The sequence below is a fragment of the Sycon ciliatum genome, chromosome 3 (assembly GCF_964019385.1).
Source record: "Sycon ciliatum chromosome 3, ocSycCili1.1, whole genome shotgun sequence".
Taxonomy (NCBI): Eukaryota; Metazoa; Porifera; class Calcarea; order Leucosolenida; family Sycettidae; genus Sycon; species Sycon ciliatum.
In genome coordinates this window covers 27858123-27876833 of record NC_088645.1, presented here as the reverse complement: position 1 = coordinate 27876833, position 18711 = coordinate 27858123, and the positions used below count along the sequence as shown (strand labels likewise).

Genomic DNA, 18711 nt, shown 5'->3' with positions numbered 1-18711 from the left:
AACAGCAGTAATCGCCTGGCGTGGAATATTATGTCACCCTCCTCCTGGGAGATGTCCATGTAGCGGCGGGCGAATTCGACGGATCTCTGGAGGAGGTCTTGGGAGACTGAGGGGAAGAAATCTACGATGTCAAAGCACATAAATATGCAAGTGAGGCCACATCCAGAAGATCCAGTTCAATTCACTGCCTGTCTTTCCACAATTCTGTTTTGTACGCTGCGTCGTCCTGCCCTCTTTCCGTAAGGACAGGAAATACAATGTTCGGATATGCTGCACTGCTGGCGGTGTGTCACATGTCCCTACGGTTCTCACTGCCTACTGCACATGCCCTGGTGGGTTAGCTGGTTCCTGTAACCACATTGCGGGCCTATTATATGCATTGGAGGACGTTGTAAGGCTTGGCTCGCGTGAAGAGGCAGCCATAACTTGTACTCAGAAACTTATACAATGGAATCATCCCCGAGCAGCACGCGTCAAGGCCTGCAGAGTAACGGAAGTCCACCTGAAGAAGGACACTTATATACCCAGCTCATATTAACCCCCAATAATTCCTGTGATCTATAACTGGTGAATATATCTCCATATTCACCACTTTAACTTGGGGTATATACTTTGCTATATTACCCACTTAGAGGTTGTAACTTTTCAACTTTCAAGGGACTTAGTTTCTCTCCTACGCCTCGGTTTTTGTATCAGTGTTTATATTCCCATAAACACTACGACATCGGTGTTTATTCTATACGTATTCAGGCAGAGATCTTGGAGAAAAGAAAAAAAGCATCACGTTTTATGACCCCAGGCCTACAAACCGCAGATTTGTCAACCCTGAGGCAGTTGCCAGGCTGCGTAATGACTTGGAGCGCGTTGAGAAGAAGGCTCTGGCAGAGGACAAATCGGGAAGGATCAAGATGTATGGCAGCTCATGTTGGCTAAAGCTACTTGAACCTTCTCTTGTCCCAAGCTCAGAAGACTCGGAATGTGACGAGGGCAGCAGCAGTGAGTCAGACAATGAGTGCCAGATGGGTGTACCAGAGTCTTCTTGTGAGGCGCCTGTGTCTATGGCCGCTATTGATCCGGAATCGCCTGCTGATTTTTATGAACACAGTGTTGCTGTGTCCAGTGCCCGTGCAGCTGAAATTGCAAGGGAGACAAAGGGACAGTCAACTAACCTCTCCTGGTACAATGAGCGGCGACTACGAGTGACTACAACACTTGTTAAGAGCATTGCAAGCCGACGAAGTGGTGATTTCTCCACCATCATCAACAGGAAATTGGCTCCACCGCAGCATCCTACAGCGGCTATGAAGTATGGCTTAGCGCATGAACGTGATGCTGTCAAAGCCTACATCACACGTGCACAGACTTCGGATGTTCCTGTTGTCGTCGAATCCTGTGGCCTTTTCATCCATCCAACCAAACCATGGCTTTGTGCTTCGCCTGATGGTCTCGTCATGGTCAATGGCAAACTGCAGCGTGTGGTGGAGATCAAGTGTCCTTTCACCATGCGGAATGGTATGTCGCTTCGTGAGTTTGCTGGACGGCGGACTTCATGCTTGACGGATGTTGATGGCAATTTGGTCCTCAAGCAAACGCACACCTACTACTACCAAGTTCAAACGCAGATGTATGTTTGCGGTGTGGAGGCTGCCGACTTTGTCATATGGTTTTCAAATGGTCTGTTTGTGGAAACTGTCGCTGCTGATCATTCCCTTGTGAAGGAGTTTCTGCCCGACTGGAGAAATTTTATTTCTCGCATTACCTTCCGGCTGTTAATGCTGCTCTAATGTGATGTTGTTCTTAATGTCAACACTGGACTTCTTTGGAACTTTCTTTTCCTAGTTACTTCGAGAACTCACACTCTTCTTTCAAAGTTCTTGTTTTTCCATTCAATCAAAACATTAATACACTGTTTGTACTCGTGGAGTACTGAACACGATTAGTAGGCGTCTGAGTACTGGCGGGGTAAGGGACTGGTTTATTGGATGTGCCAACAGGAAGCAGTAGTAAAAGGAATGGCAGCTTAGAACACCGTAGGTGACGAAATACAATAATGATCAAATAATAGGGCGTGAGGTGGTGCCAAAACAAGAAAGAACAGAGTAATCACAACGCTCTCAACACAGCAAATAGAAAGAATAATGTGCACAGTGCTAAGCTGCACCTAAATATTAAAGTGTTTGGGAACACCACCGTTATCTGTTATAATAATAAAATATTCGCTTATTTACATAATTGTGTACATTGTTAAACAGGACAGGACGATTTATGAATGAAGGTGTGAAATTCACGGCAGTATTGCATGGAACGCCCTCTCGGCTGATGGAAGATCGATAACTGCTGCCGATCAATTCAAGAGAGCCCTATCTGATATTGCCGTACTTAACTTGTATAATATAATATAATAATGATGGGTAATCCTGAAATAAAGATTTAATCTTTATTTCAGGATTACCAAAAGGCTAACTGTAAACTTTTTGCCAACGGTCCAACACCGCTCGCTGTACTTGATGTTCCCTGGACTGCTAAAAATTGTCCCCATCCAACAAAGTCTGCCAATGTTCACACATATATTCTCATGAAATGCTTCCACTACATTTTATTTGTTATAACAAGTAAAAAAATTCACACAAATTGAGTGACCTCGGGGGACCTCGGTCTTTTACTCGTTCTATATTTCATATATTGACTTCTTTAATCGTGCAATAATAGATACATAAATGACACCATCCAGAAGACGATATTGCATGCTTACTTTGCCCTCAACTCGGCACTTTGCGACGGCACGCGATTACATCACGTCTCCCAAATATGGGATTATGCAATGAGCTTATGGTTTGAACACCGGCTTATGCGGCCATAAACACGCTGGTTTATACGCGACATTACCGTATTTGAAGTGGCTTCTTCTGGCTAGTGAATCCCTAGTTTTTGGTAAATTTTCATTTTTTCTGGTGCCCAAACCGTCTATAATGCGGACACCCCAGAGGATCTCGGCTATGCAGACATTCAAGCTAAGTGGAAACTGTTCATGTATCATGACTTTTTTGTCTATAGATAGTGCAGAGAAACTCGTTAGTGAAGGCATCATGGTGCATGGTTAAAGGGGAACTACACCCAAAAATCAAAACTTCATGGTCCGTAGAGTTTTGGACGCTGAGTCGAATGGTGAAGGTCCCACTTCAATCCGACCAAGCGTTCTTGAGATATATCAGTTTGCAATTGTCCTTTTTGGGTCCGTGCCGTGACGTCACAAACCCGTGACGTCATTGAGACTTGGTGATCCTTTGGCCAGATCCAGAAACACTGGGATTTTGCATCTTCTTTCTGTTTGTCCATGGAAGAAGAGGGTATTTGTGTCATCATGGCTTTTGGCTGTGTTGTTGGCTACTATAATCTTACTGGTAACCCCCCTGGGATGAACCTGCACTAATTTCCGAAGGATTGTGCTTGGCACAGGCCGAGCAGTGCACCATAGCAGCTATCAAGCGACATAATTATTTGCTTGACAATTTCGGGACTACAATGTAAATCCTTCGCGTGTGTTCCAGCTATTTGGCAAAGGAGGATTTTCAGGAGGAATATTATGCACTCATCCGATGGGGACGCTGGTCATGGTGGATGAAACTGTGGTGTGTCCTTTTTTCGCACGCCACACTGTGAAGTGTCAGTCGAAAAGCGGAGGTGAGTGCAATATTTCAAAAACACTAGCTACTGTATGTAGTTCTTTCTTTTCCAAAGCATTTGTAAAATTGTTTTGGACTACATCACTACGAAATGTGAAGCTTTCCGAAACCGGCCTGATGAGGTGGACGGCAGTAGATCTCCTGTTTCCCTAGGCTATACTGCGTGCGATCGATGAACCTGTCTGCGATTGCTGTTCTTGATTTTACAGGAAGAAGATCAAGAGCGGCTGTACCATCGGTCGCAGTGACTCACTGTTGAGCTACGACCACTGCCACCGCCCAAAGGTTATAGGAAGGACTGTTTGCAGCGCCAGCGCCTCTAGCTGGCATGTTTTTTTCCTGTATGAACACACAGTATGTACTGCTGATAAGCTACATCACGCAATGACCCGCAGTTCAAGGAGAGAAGATAGTCCACATACCGGCAACAGTGTACACCTATTCGGGAACTCGTTGCGTTTTCTCAGTATGGATGCAGATGAGAGCCAGACATTATTATTATTGTGTGTATGCGTGCACGCGCGTGAGTGTGCGCGCGCACGTGCGTGAGTGTGTGCGCGCAGGAGCGTGAGTGTGTTCGTGCGCGCGCCCGTGCGTGAGTGCGCGCGCACGTGAGTGTATTTGCGCACACGCGCGTGAGAGACAGACATTATTATTATTGTGTGTGTGGGTGCACGCGCGTGAGTGTGTGTGTGTGCGCCCACGCGCGTGACACTGAATGTGTGTGTGCCCGCACATGCGTGTGCTTTTGTGTAACGTAATATAACATTCCAAAGATATTCACGTCATCTATTCTGTGTTCTCCTTTATGTCATTCTCTCCCCCTTGCGGGAGGGACATGGAATGACAAGTAGTAGATGCATTGCCGTTAGTGATCCTGAGGGATGTGTGCGGATGCAACCAAGTGCATGAGTGCGCATGTGTGCGTGCACGAGCATGTGCACAGGCACTTGTATGCTAATGCACTCGTGTGCGCACGCGCTTGTGAAATTGCGTGTCTGCGTGCGTGAGCATGTGTGACTACTATACTATGTGCCCACCAAGGTGAGCACATGTGCGTGCGTGTGTGTGGGGCGCAGGCGGATATGTGCACACATTTCAGAATGATAATCAAGAAGGACAGAGCTGTTCCGGTAATGCAGTCATAAGACACCACAGTAGGGCAAAACGCACTCAATGTGCTACTGTGCTGCTGCTGCTGCTAGAGTGCACAGCGTAATTGTTGGTACACAGCTACGTGAAATACAAGAGAACGTCTCAGCATTCTGTAAAGACTAAGTGATAATGCAAAAGGTGAGAATGTATTTCGCCACAATACGAATCGAGGTGCAGTCCACTTATGTGAGATAAAGCACAAGTGAACGATACACATTGCACGGAGATAATGCTAGCCATGTTACGCAGCAAACTCCATGAACAGGAGTACGAGTGAGGAGACTATTGATCTGAGTACTGTGCGAATACAAAATTTCACACAATTTACGATATGAAGAGAACGATTCGATTTGTGAGCATTACGTAGGACTATACTGTGAAAACACTTACGGATTGTCAGGGTTCTTCTCCAATTGCAGTCATTTCTGCTTCATCCACATTTACAGCCCGAATGGAAGCCACCGCTTGCGCTGCCATATCCTTTCCTGAAAATTTCGGCTCATGCCCGAAGCCAAACATTTTCAGCTCAGGCTCTGAGCTTTCAAGCTCGTCTGATACGTCGGAATCGCTCATGGTGAGGACGTCTTTGTCAGAACTATTCCTTTCACATACCAAAATACCTGTACTTTCTGAGCTTGGCCCAAGCAAGCGAGTCTCAATGACGTAGAAGGGCATGTTGGGGGTGTGTCGCGGCCGCATGACGTCATGGCGCGTCCCCCGAAAGTACAATTTAAACCGAAGATATCTCAGGAACGCTTGGTCGGATCGAAGTGGGACCTTCACCATTCGACTCAGCGTCCAAAACTCTACGGACCATGAAGTTTTGATTTTTGGGTGTAGTTCCCCTTTAACTTGTGAACGTGACACATGTTTTACATCCTACATTCCATTTACATGTCACTGATCTCCCAGCGTGGATATCAGATGAGGCACTTTTGAAATCCTTGGGTCGTGACGGGAAAGCCGCGAGTACGTCTAGATCAACCGGATCCACTGCATTATCAGTGACAGTCAATTTATCACCCTTTCGACTGGTCAAATCCGGATTCGGATCCCACGGATTTTTTTGCCAATCAACCTTTTTGGCAAGAACGCACCTGGTTGTGATGAAGCCGAGACCCAAGGTCGGCAGAGCATCCCAGACCACGCCACCACTCCCCTTATTCATGGCTCACACATGACGGGTTTACGTGGCTCTAGTAAAAAAAAAAAAAAAAAAAAACTTCCACATGCGTTCGATTGGCCCTGGGATGTTCCCAATGGCCCAGGTAATCTATCGGGAATGCGTATTCAACCAATCAAACATCCTGGGACAGAGTATTCAGGCACGGGGAAAGCATGTGTACCAGGAAGTGGACCAACGAACACACAGAGGGCATGCAAGCATGGTGCGCATAGGCCATAAGCGGAAGTTGTGAACAGATTCCATTACATTACATTCCTGGGTTTGGCTTTTGTGGGCTCTCATAGCTGAAGATAATCAGCAAGCTCGATATTAAAAGCAATCATTGGTCGACATTGTCTGGTGGGCTTTTGTCTCTACAACGACATCCATGGAGGAATAGGTTTCGCTGTGTTGCAAGAACTTGGCGAATTTCTTGTCAAGTACATGTACTTCAAAAGGACAGGAAATCATCGGAAAGCGTCTGTCATTAGTACACCTGTATAATTGGTCCTTAGCTCCAAGAAATATGATGAGTCTATACCGATAGCCAATTCCACGTTTCGTTGACCAGCAGTACACCTTTTTTGGAGTTCACTATTGCAGGTAATTGTGTTACATCAGTCATGATGTATTCTGTGTGGCGTTGGATTGATCTGCTGTTATGGTGTGTACAGGAGGTCTGACTGTGTTATTGACTGATAGTCCCGGTACATCACACCCTGTCTACTACCTGAATGGATTAAGTACAGCACAGGTTGGACTAAGGTATTTACCAACATGTCGGACTAGAGGATTGTATGAAGGTGCTAGTCGTCAGTATTTACGACTGACCAATACTGATACCAGTACAACTGTAGCTGAACGGGGGGCATTTGCTGTTGGATTTCATCTCGACACACTTAGACTATTCTGGAACACATCATCACATGACACTCTGGACCCAACCTACACTGGACTGTACAGGTGTATTACAGATGTAGGAATGTCATCACAGACATATCAACTCAAGGTTGTAGGTATGTACACAACGACTGTGTGTATTGTTAGTTATAATGACGAGACACTTGACATAGGTATTCTCAGTATTGTGCATCTACCCAAGATGATGACATCATGGCAACCTCTTCCCTTTCTTGCATAATATTAGTAGGTGTTAGTAAAGTAGAGCTACAGTCCGTTTCAAAAAGATTTACAATCCTGGCGATCGCCCTGGTGAGTTTGCCGTCTTACTGTATGAGCGATCGAGCGCTGCCTGGAAAAAACTCACTGTGAACTCGAAGAAATATTCCGCGCGAAAGCACAAAAGATGACAACTCATGTCGATACTCTGGTCGATACTCTGGTTTACAACAAACGAGTTCTTCCGGTATCGATATATGGAGTCAGAGAGGACATGTATGAGAGGACATGTATGAAGTGCACCTCATCCAGCTCTGCATAGGGTCTTGGTCGAGCGTAATAGGATCTTTGCGTCATAATACCGTACACATCTGAGGGGAACCCGGGGAGTCGCGGGTACTCACTTATCAAAAACAATGGTGCCCTGCCTCGAGACCGGCCTTGCGCTGGTGTGGAGTGTACGCATGACATCAGAAGATCCGATTCCGCTCGACCAAGACCCTATCCAGAGCTGGATCGGCGTTGCACACTCTGGGCGGTTATGTACTCTTGATGATATGAGCCGCAATCAGTGAAAACGGCCCTTAGAGGTAATTTTTTTTAATTTTTTCGAGAAAAAAGGTCCATTTGGGACGTTCAATGGTGTTTTTTGATCACGCTGCAAACAGCGCGACGAGTTCTTCACTTCTTGACCTCTTTGTGCAATTGCTTGAAGTTATTTTTTGAAGTTGAAGTGGTGTGTCGAGTGGCGGTTCAAGTGTTTCTTGATCTTGTCATGATGGCTGTGTCAGCCATTGTCTACAGCTATCTCGATCCTGGTGGGGAGTGGATGCTGAAGTAGCATTGAAGTTCAGAGAGAGAATGAGACGTTCTTTTCTTCCGACGTCGATGTCGACAGGGAGGCGGAATCGCAGTCGTCATCCCGTGCTCCGATGCGGCTCAAGGTGGCCAATGAGCAGAAGATGAGGAGTCGTCATCTGAGATAAATTCTGAGTTTGGGGCTAGGGACGGCAGCGACGTCGGACCTTCAGCTGTGGAGGAAGGAAGAAATAGAAGATAAGACTGCGGAACGACTCCCCGCAGGATGCAGCTGCGAATATGTCCATAATGTTTCCGCACTGTGCAGCTGTTCTGTGTTATTCTAGCTGCTTACTGCACTATTTCAAAGGTATTCAAGCTGCTCACCCACTTTTAGAATGCTGAATTTTCAGTGCACACATACATCGATCCAAGACTGGAATTGTCTCCCATCTGCCCTGCTACGCAACCTTCCCACACAGAAGTGAATGCAGGCATTCAAGGAAGGTGCCTACAAGTCTCTCCGCAGCCCAGGCTGGCACTCAGTCACAGATGCCCTCTGAACACTCCCTGAACACCCTCTCCGCTTGCACCCTGGCTCCCCCCTTTTTATTTTTATTTTTTAATTTTCTCTGCAGCCGAGACTGGCACTCAGCCACAGATGCCCTCTCAACACTCCCTGCACACCATCTCCGCTTGCACCCTGGCTCCCCCCCCTTTTTATTTTTATTTTTTAATTTTTTAAATTGTTTTACTCTATCACATGTATCATCTTTTCGTTTTCCTTCCTCTATATCAATGTACTCCCCCCCCTCCTCTCACCATGTGCCTACTGTTCTCGAGGTTCGTGGTTTCTCGTAAAAAAAACCGTCTACATCCATTGCACCAATTTGGAGTGCATCTTGTACATTAGTGTATAAACCCGTTTGGAATCGGAAAATTGATCTTTTTCTTGGCTGAGGTACTTCAGTACATGTGTTTCAACAAATTTCTAACCAAAAAGTAATTTTAAGGTTTGACCCTAGGGGCTGTTTTCGCTGGTTGAGGCCCATATACTCAATCTGCATACGGAACTATTTTGTCCTTTGTGGGCTTTTCTAAAACCAGATTTAAGCCTAGTTCACATTCGACGGGACGCGACGTAAGGATCGACGGGAAGCGACGGGACGGTCTGACGGCGTCCAATGTGAACACCAGAAACGGGAACGCAACCGTACTACCGTGCAGATCGGGAAGCGATGGGAAGAGTTGAATCGATCCAACTTTTCATACCGTAGACGGGCGTACACGGGGACGCAAGCGTACAGAACGGCTGCAATTCGAGTGTGAACAGGAGACGGCGTCGTGCCGGACTTTAAAACAATCCCCGAACGATATCCAGAGTAAGATCAGGTCCCACATCTGTGAAAAGGGTGCTCAACATCAAAGATGGAGCAATGACACACAACTCATCAACCAATGGGTAGCCAAGAAATTTGTTGTTACTCCGAGTTTCGTGCAAGAGGACTCATCAGACTTCATACTGACACTCAAAGTAGAAAACACCAAATAAATACTAGTAGTGGACATTGGGCTGGAACATGGAGGGATGTCAGTGCTAGGTCTGATAATCTGTGCCAATGGATTGTGCTCTTTAGGCGAGACCAAAATAAAATCGAGATTCCCGGGCAGGACCCATGTGAAATTAGTGCGGGCGGGCGAATTTTATTTTTTATTTTTTTTCCCATGTACGTACATGACTATATGTGTGCATGCCATGTTGAACTTTTTTTACAGCATTTTCCGGTAATTTTTATTCATTTTTTTTACAGACAACAGGTACGCGGTTTACCCGTTCAATTTTTCTATATTTCGGCCAACGATGGCCCTGATCTGTTCATCAGGGAGTCGTACAAGCTTGGGTTTGTGTGACTCCATGTCACAGATCTACTCACATGATCAGTACTGTACATGTATGAACTGCTAAAAAAATGGCTTTGGCTCGATTTTGGTGGGGGAGGGCCCGGGAATCTCTATTTTTTTGCTTTCGCCTTAGGAGCTATCAATGGGGAGCAGGTGATAAAATTGTAAAATTTGGAGGTCAGTGTTTTTATTGTATTTCAAGGATTACCCAAAGGCTCTAGTGGGAGTGATCATGTCGTTGCAAGTCCAGTTGCGAGCGGACTAACATTCTGCCAGATGCGGAAGTACCTGTCATCAGTGAATAGCCAGAGCATGATCAAGGACAGCATGATATGCTCCAAAATATATTTTGTGCTAGGATGTAGTACAGCAATAAGACTGATATCAGTGATGTGTGTACTAACTGATATCAGTGATGATTGTAGTAACTGATATCAGTGATGATTGTAGTAACTGATATCAGTGATGATTGTAGTAACTGATATCAGTGATGATTGTAGTAACTGATATCAGGGATGATTGTAGTAACTGATATCAGGGATGATTGTAGTAACTGATATCAGTGAGGATTGTAGTAACTGATATCAGTGATGATTGTAGTAACTGACATACGTCTGGATTAAATACATTTTATGTTGGATAGCTTCATGGCATGTATGTGGGACAGTAATATGATTTCATCCCCTCCTCAGCCAAATCATGGAAACACCACTGCATACAGATATGCATGCAGCATGCACACCCCCCCCCCCCCCTTACACACACACACGTAATGTTGTGAACATTGCAATCCGGTGGAATGACCGATGCCAGCAACATTTCATGAGTAAACGCACTATAGTCAACGTAACCACTGCAAAAATGCACCAGCTGTGTCTAGCAATCATTTCCTGCAATGCATAGTCAACATGGAATAAATACAGAGCCCCACGTGGAGGTTCACTCGAGATTTCGTTCACGGCTGAGGCTTTTTTTTCAATGAACTATTCGACTGGGACCTGTCACATCACGCTGAACGGTTGCGCTATAGGTCTTACAGTACTGGTCATTGAACTCAGACCGAGGGGCGTCATAGGGCAGTTGGAAGTGTCCCCGTGAAAAGAGGGGGTTGGCCAACAGGGCACGTTTCAGCGTTCCACAGCTCCAAATACCCAAAGGACAACTAATATCTCCCATGGATGTTTTGGTACTTTCTGTACATCGTATGTTGACTTAAAGGAAGCCATTCACCTCGAAAATTCGCAAAATCCGAAGTACAAGCATGCTGTACGTTCTAGCATGAACCACTGTGCTAATATGTATATCGTGTCCAGCAAAAGTGAGCCATATGCTTTGTACATATGCTTTATACATGTACATGGCCGGCCCGGACAGTCACGAGTTTTTTTGCAGTGAAAAGCAGATCCTTTTTTTTGTTCGGTGGGATTGAACGATCTGCCATTGGACTGGGGAGCTACAGCACTGGAAGCATAGAAAAGGGCTTACATAATATTCTTCGTGGCAACAGGACTTTAGTTTGCGAGAAACTTTCGTCCTTTCTTTGCGGGCGCACTTCTTGTTTCTGCCCCAGAACACTTGTAGAACGAAAGGATCTGAAAATTGTAGAATCGTTTGGTGAATGAGTCAGGTCAGTGAACAGCTGCGAAATGTTCTGGCATCAAGGAGCATCAGTCCAAACACTTTCCAACTTCGGAGAATGAATCACTTCCCTGTCCCTTTGACAAACGCACCATTTGAGGGTGTAATTTACTTTCGCATCGAGTGTGTGGAAAGAATAATAATTATTGTATTGTGGCTGACATACCGGTGATGTCTCCTGACCATGCTGGTCACCATTGTAACATGGTAGTGCTTGGACATGTTTATTTCTGGACTTAGTGAGCACCGCCAGCTCTATTTCCCTCAAGGTTTGCATACCGTCAACTTTAGTCTGTATGTGACACGAGAGAGCTTGGAAGCTCATCATGCATGTTATTAGAGCTGATGGAAATGTTTTTTTTCCATTGATTGGATACATAATTGTCGTCTACCACCTAAGTCCTAAATGACCAAGGTAAATTTTTCTTTTCTCCTTTTTTCAAGACATACTGTAACCTGGGATTGAAACCCGCACTATCGACCTGCATGCATTCCCCGATACACTTCGCATACATACTCATTCATCCTAGTTGCTTCATGTTATGATATTGCACTTGAAAGCCCCATTTGAATTTTGTGACCCGCTGTCTTTGATGGTATGGTGCGGTATTGTATACCGTATTTCCCAGATTATACGTTGCACTCGATTATAAGTCGCACCCCCCATTTCCAGGTTTAAGCAATATTGATTCGATATATTGACTTCAGTAGTAAGTCACGCTCGATTGTTAGTCGCACTCCCTTTTTACCGTTGGGTTTACTCCCCACACCGGAGCTCGCGCTATTCCGCCGACTTTACTTGACACTTGGTGTTGGGAGCAAACCCTTTCTTACAAATCATCGCCGAAGTCGCAACCACTACTTCGTTCCCTTTTTTACCCTTGAGTTTTAGTGTAAAAAGTTGCGACATATATTCGGGGAAATACGGTAGGTACATGAAAGCGCCAGGCATGCCGACGGCACAAACAAACAAACAAACACTGAATTTAAGCTGTGTGGACCCTGGCTAGCGGCAGACGTTACTGAAGTAACGTCTTTTGCATAGCTACGGGAATTGAACAATAATCAACTCTTCTCTACCCTCAACTTTAGTCTGTATGTGACATTAAACAATAATCAACTCTTTTCTACCCTCAACTTTAGTCTGGTGATCAAGTTGTGCCAAAGCTTGAAAAGGATAAACCACGTGCTGATCATTGTACTTCAAAGTCTTCAATCATTTCTCTGTCACTGTATGTGCCTCTGCTATGCACAGTTCCACCTACCATACTGTCATTGAACACATCGCATTATGTGGACACCAGCAACACTGCCCACCCAATCAGTTGTAAAGGTCAGGGATACCCAGAACCTACAGTGACACTAATGGTCAACAATGTGGTAATGACTGGACGTGATTCCAATAATTGTGCTGCTGGTATTTGTACAAAGACACGAACAGCATCACTAGATGGTAGTACCTTCACACCTGGCCAGTCCATCAGCATCACCTGTACTGTGGATATCAACCAGCCACCATTCACCTGTACTGCTGCTTATGATCCAGCAGTACAAGCAAAGTGTAATGCTGCTGCCAAGACTACGTCACACACAAGAACTATCCCTGTAGGCGGTAAGAACTAAGTTATCTCTACAAGTGTATAATGTACTTGTGTAATTTAGCAAGGAAAATGACGCGTAGTCCAGGTCCCCGGGTTCACGGCCAGACCTGCGAGCAAACATCCGTACACTCTCCCCCCCCCCCACACGCACACGCACGCGCACACACACCTGCACACATGCACGCACGCCCCCCCCCCCCCCACACACACACACATGTACACACACGCGTGCATCCAAGCACGCACGCACACATACAAACATGTAAACATGCATGAATGCACTCATGTGCATGCACACACATACACACATACACTCATGTGCATGCACACACATACACACATACACACATACACTCATGCACTCATGTGCATGCACACACATACACACATACACACATACACTCATGCACTCATGTGCATGCACACACATACACACATACACTCATGCACTCATGTGCATGCACACACATACACACATACACTCATGCACTCATGTGCATGCACACACATACACACATACACTCATGTGCATGCACACACATACACACATACACTCATGTGCATGCACACACATACACACATACACTCATGCACTCATGTGCATGCACACACATACACACATACACTCATGCACTCATGCACATAAAATTAATTTGGATGGAAACGTTCCCATTCACCCGCGTTCATCTACAACGTCATATCATTACACACACACTTACAATCAATTGACACGTTGGGTTGGGAGTTGCGATGACTTATTTTTGGATAAAGATATTAAAAAAATGCTTAATGCAGTTTGTAGTCTGCATGTACAATAATTATAATAGTATGTGATGATAGACCATTTCCAAGGGAGAAGTAGACAATAGTTGAGCTTTTAAATATAATCATATCCGATCATCAGCAATTCATACTGCTCACAAATGGGCCACCGAGGGCTAAATGATCCTGTGTGATGTGGACTGCTAGCATACTACAATCTGCCCACTGAAGCTGCACGAACGGCTGGTGAGGCCAACAACTTACCCACTAAGGCTGCATGAACTGCCGCTGAGGACAACAACTTACCCACTGAGGCTGCATGAACTGCCGCTGAGGCCAACAACTTACCCACCGAGGGTTAAAACATACTGCCCAACCTAGGGCAGACAAGCGACTATAGAGGCTAATAATCTGCCCACCAATGGCCAAAGCAAACTTGCCATCAAGGAATGAAGCAAACTTCCCACCAAGGGCAAAGCGGGATTCACAGTTGCGAACAGCTACAGTGGAGTCCTGCTATACCAAACTACATTGTGCAGGATAGTTTGTACTTTATAACCGAAGTTTGTTATAACAGAAATGCACTCAGACCAGTATACAAGCAGCAAGTCATGACTGGCAGGATTGGATTGGTACGAAAACAGAGACTGAATTTTATTACACCTCATCTAAGTACCCTTCTTGGTATTGCATCATTCCCTCCTGCACAATGTCCAGCTTTCTCGTGCATTTGTTTACTGCTGCCTGAATGGACATGCTAGTCCTCTTCTGGGAGATGACTTTACCTTGCTAGCCCATGGCGCCCACATTGCAGCCACCACCCGTGGCCAAGTTTCCGCCCCCTGCTAACACCCGATATGGCTTCAGTGCAGCTGCTGAATTACTCGCTACCAGGTGGAACACACTTCCACCGGCTTGCCGCCGCCTGTCTTGTTCACCAGCAGAGTTTCACCCATCATCAAACTATTCCTAGGCTTGCCTGTAAAAAGGTGTTGACGCCTCTTGGGAATTCCCCAGTAAAATAAGAATAGAATAAAATAGAAGAAATCACATGGAAAAGAGAAGCTACTAAGTACTATCCACCACTCTAACAGTCAAGCAGTCAGAAAGTACGATAACAAGGGCACAAACTGACAGGCTACTGAGACATTCAACGAACTGAGGCCTTGCCCTAACACATCTCCAGTGTGCAAACCAACAGCCGTCCAGCTGTTTTCAAACCTGGCACGTGTACGCGTGAAACCACGCGTTTGTGCGTATTTTGCTGGCTTTTGGGGCGCCATGAGTACGAAAATGTGCCGAAAAGGAAATTCCAACATGTTGGGATTTTCAGCGCGTATCAGGCGCATACCAGCGTACGTGCCAGTCACTTTGACTTGCGGGGTAAAAAAATTAGTACTTAAAGGTGTCGCACGCGCTAAATACGACTCGGATTGCCGTTCTTTGTGAAATCCTGAGCGTGCGTTTGGGCACGCATGAACCACAAGCGTACCGCGTCCACGCGCCACTTGTGAACACAGCTTTAGAATGTTCAAGGTTTACCATCATGGTAGAACCAAGAGTTCATAACCCCTAGAGTGTGCAACGCCACACAAATCTCTGTCACGACTCATTTTCAACATTACGTCATTTTCATGTAGCTGCGCGTGCAGGCCGCGACATTCGCTACATGAAAATGTACATGAAAGTGACGTAATGTTGAAAATGAGACGTGACAAGACCCTATCGCGAGATGCACACTCTAGGGGTTATGGACATTGGTAGAACCAATGAGGGGAAGGCGAGCGCAGCGAAAATGTGCACAAGCTAAGTCCTGCGGCAATAAAGAATGCCGACCGTTACAGGACGATGGCGAGACCAGTTGATAACATGAAATTGCGAGCAGCCGAGTAATAAAAAAGCACTCAATGCGACTTAAACTTACTGCGCGTATGCAAACACAGCATGATGCTCGGATTGCGAACATGCTATCCTTCGTTGGTACGTAGTACGAACGTACCTTAGACATGTGATGTGAGTTTTCGCCGACGAAGATCCCATACGCAGAGGTGCACACTCTTGGAGAGTTATATACTGTTGCTGTCATGTTTAGTCATGATCATGACTCAGCTGATTCCACACTTTACCCTCCCAGCTCTCCACTCACACCACATCTGCTGCATCCTTACATGTAGCACTGATACCATGAGTGCCACAGCGGTAATCTTGCACCATCATCCATCATAATTTTTTACTTGGAAGTATTGTCAAGTTGGTTGCTCCAACGATGAGCACACGCTTCTTGCCGAACTTGACACTTGACAGACTCACGACTGCCATCCGGAGCACACGAGGAGCACGTCGAACCTTCCGCTCGGCAAACCTGAAAGAAAGCACCACTCCCTGCTCAATACACAGTGTTTCGGGGAATTCACCCCTCATCAGTTGAGCTTGAGTAGACTGAGGAAGATTGTGCCTGAAAAGCACCACTTTTATACTGCTCTCCAGGCCAAACCATCACCAGGGATACAAACTTACAGAGACGCTTACGCTCAGCCTACTCAAGCTCAACTGATGAGGGGTGAATTCCCCGAAACACTGTGTATTAAGCAGGGAGTGGTGCTTTCTTTCAGGTTTGCCGAGCGGAAGGTTCGACGTGCTCCTCGTGTGCTCCGGATGGCAGTCGTGAGTCAGTCAAGTGTCAAGTTCGGCAAGAAGCGTGTGCTCATCGTTGGAGCAACCAACTTCATGACTATTACCGCCGAAGTCGCAACTTCTAAGTTCGTTCTCTCCAAGCTAATAGAAGAATGAAAATAGAAGTGTGCAGTGTATGGTAAGGGTACAGTTTGTGTATAGTCAATTGAGGTTATCAGATTTCTTTTGGTTATGCAGTGATGGACACGCTCAAGCAGCACCGCCAACTCGAGCTGTATTCTTAGCACCCGAAGGGGGCAGAGGGACAGAGTGAGACAATTCTGCTCTGGCATTTCAATGACAAAGAGAAGCCTCTGCAATGCTTCATCCCATATATTTGAAAATTCCTCTGATTGGTTTTGCGGTAGTCCTGTATACTTACATTTCTTCTGAAGCCAATAAAAAGTAAACAATTCTCATTCTTGTGATTTCAGAACCTTGTCCCCTGTTAGATTCCTCTCCTGGTTATGATTTCAATGCTACATTCTCCAATGTCTCTGGAACAATTCTGGGAATTTCATGTCGTGCTGGCTTTACTGTGGATGCTAGAACGAGTTCCATTGACACAATAACATGTCAGCGTAATGGAATGTGGACACCTCTCCCGACTTGTACAGGTATGTATGTACGGTAATATACATGTCCTTTGTACCTCTGGAACACCGTCGGGTCTAGATTACCGACAAGTACCCCCCCCCCCCACACACATACACATACATGTACACACAAACATACACACACACACACACCTTCCTTCCTTCCTTCCTTCTACAACTGCCATGACTGGCTATGTGGCCCCATACGGGGCAGACCAGCAGACGTGTTGTCCACCGGGCGGGGAACGCCATACTCAGCGCGCGCGGGCCGCTCGAACAGCGTTACACTTGTGCCTCGCAATATCCTGCGGCCGACGAAAACTGCGCGCACAAGTGCCACAGATGAGGGGCTTCGCCACAGGCTCCATGTCGGACTGGACAATAGCATCGACAGCATCACGGCAGGTGACCCACCATCCCTGTCGATCTTGGACGATGTCACAAAGCTGCTCCAGAGGAACGCCAACAGCCATCAAGTCGCACTTCGCGGAGTCCTTCCAGCGCTTGCGAGGTCCATGCGGTGGACGTTTGGAGGGTAACGCGCCATACAGCAGCTGACGAGGGATCCGATCTTGCATGCAGGACACGTGGCCAAGCCATCGAAGTCGGCGGACTCTAACTAGCGATCTCCTCCATATCGCCCCACATCCTGCGAACCTGGAGAGAGGAGATGTGCTCCTCGATCTGCCGGCCACGATTTATCTTCAGGATGGAGCGCACGCACTGCAGGTGAAAGGACTCCAGGCGACGGACATCACGCTGCCTGATGGTCCAACTCTCAGATCCATAAAGAAGGACCGCCAGGACAGTCACTCCATACACAATGCGCTTGATGGCGATGCTGAAGTCATCACTGTCGAAACCGACTCCGGCAGTGTACAGAACGCACCCGATGCAGCAGCAACTTGCCGAGATACATCAAATGAGCTCCGGGCGTCTGGCGTAACATGACAACCGAGATAACACACACGCACAAATATACACATACACGCGCACAAGCACACACACATACATACACACACATACGTACACACACACAGAGTACACACACACACACACACGAACATACACACACACAGTACACACACACAGTACACACACACAGTACACACACACAGTACACACACACACAGTCCACACACACACACAAACATATACACACAGTACACACACACACACACACACACACACGTAAAGTTAATTGCACACTGTGTCAAGATTCTGCCAGGAATGCTGTCATTTTTAAAGGGCTTGGTAGTCAGTCAATGCTGAACGAGGTTATTGGGCTGATCACAGTTTTGATGACAAGAGAGGCATGGTTGGTGGTGGTGGAGCTGGTTATGTGCAAGCAGCTGGCAGGGCTAGCATTGGCAGAGTCTGACATTGTCGTTGTAACGTGGTGGTTTACCCTCCAATGTGCATATTTGTGGGCGTGCTGATCGTGCATGCGGTTGTTTCAACTGGGAGCTGCAGCGCATTGTCTGCTGTTTTGCATGATAAAGTTCTGTGTGTAGTTTTCACATCTCTGCCTGCAATACCTTGTTTTGTAGACAAACTGTGATTGTGATACTTTGACATGCACACCATATTGATACTGGTCTCGGACAGTTCTTTTTTAG

At 46.2% G+C, this 18711-nt stretch overlaps 1 protein-coding gene across 3 annotated transcripts in view; it reads left to right on the top strand.

The window, feature by feature from the left end:
* The first annotated feature begins 6710 nt into the window (after positions 1–6710).
* The window catches only part of LOC135811936 (fibrillin-1-like), a 37283-nt gene continuing 25282 nt past the window's right edge, over positions 6711–18711 (top strand). For all 3 annotated transcript variants that reach the window (XM_065325208.1, XM_065325209.1, XM_065325207.1), the window contains exons 1-3: positions 6711–7019; positions 12716–13072; positions 16931–17113. In XM_065325208.1, the coding sequence (XP_065181280.1) occupies positions 6986–7019; positions 12716–13072; positions 16931–17113 (574 nt within the window). In that variant the 5' untranslated portion in view covers positions 6711–6985. The remainder of the gene's footprint in view (positions 7020–12715; positions 13073–16930; positions 17114–18711) is intronic.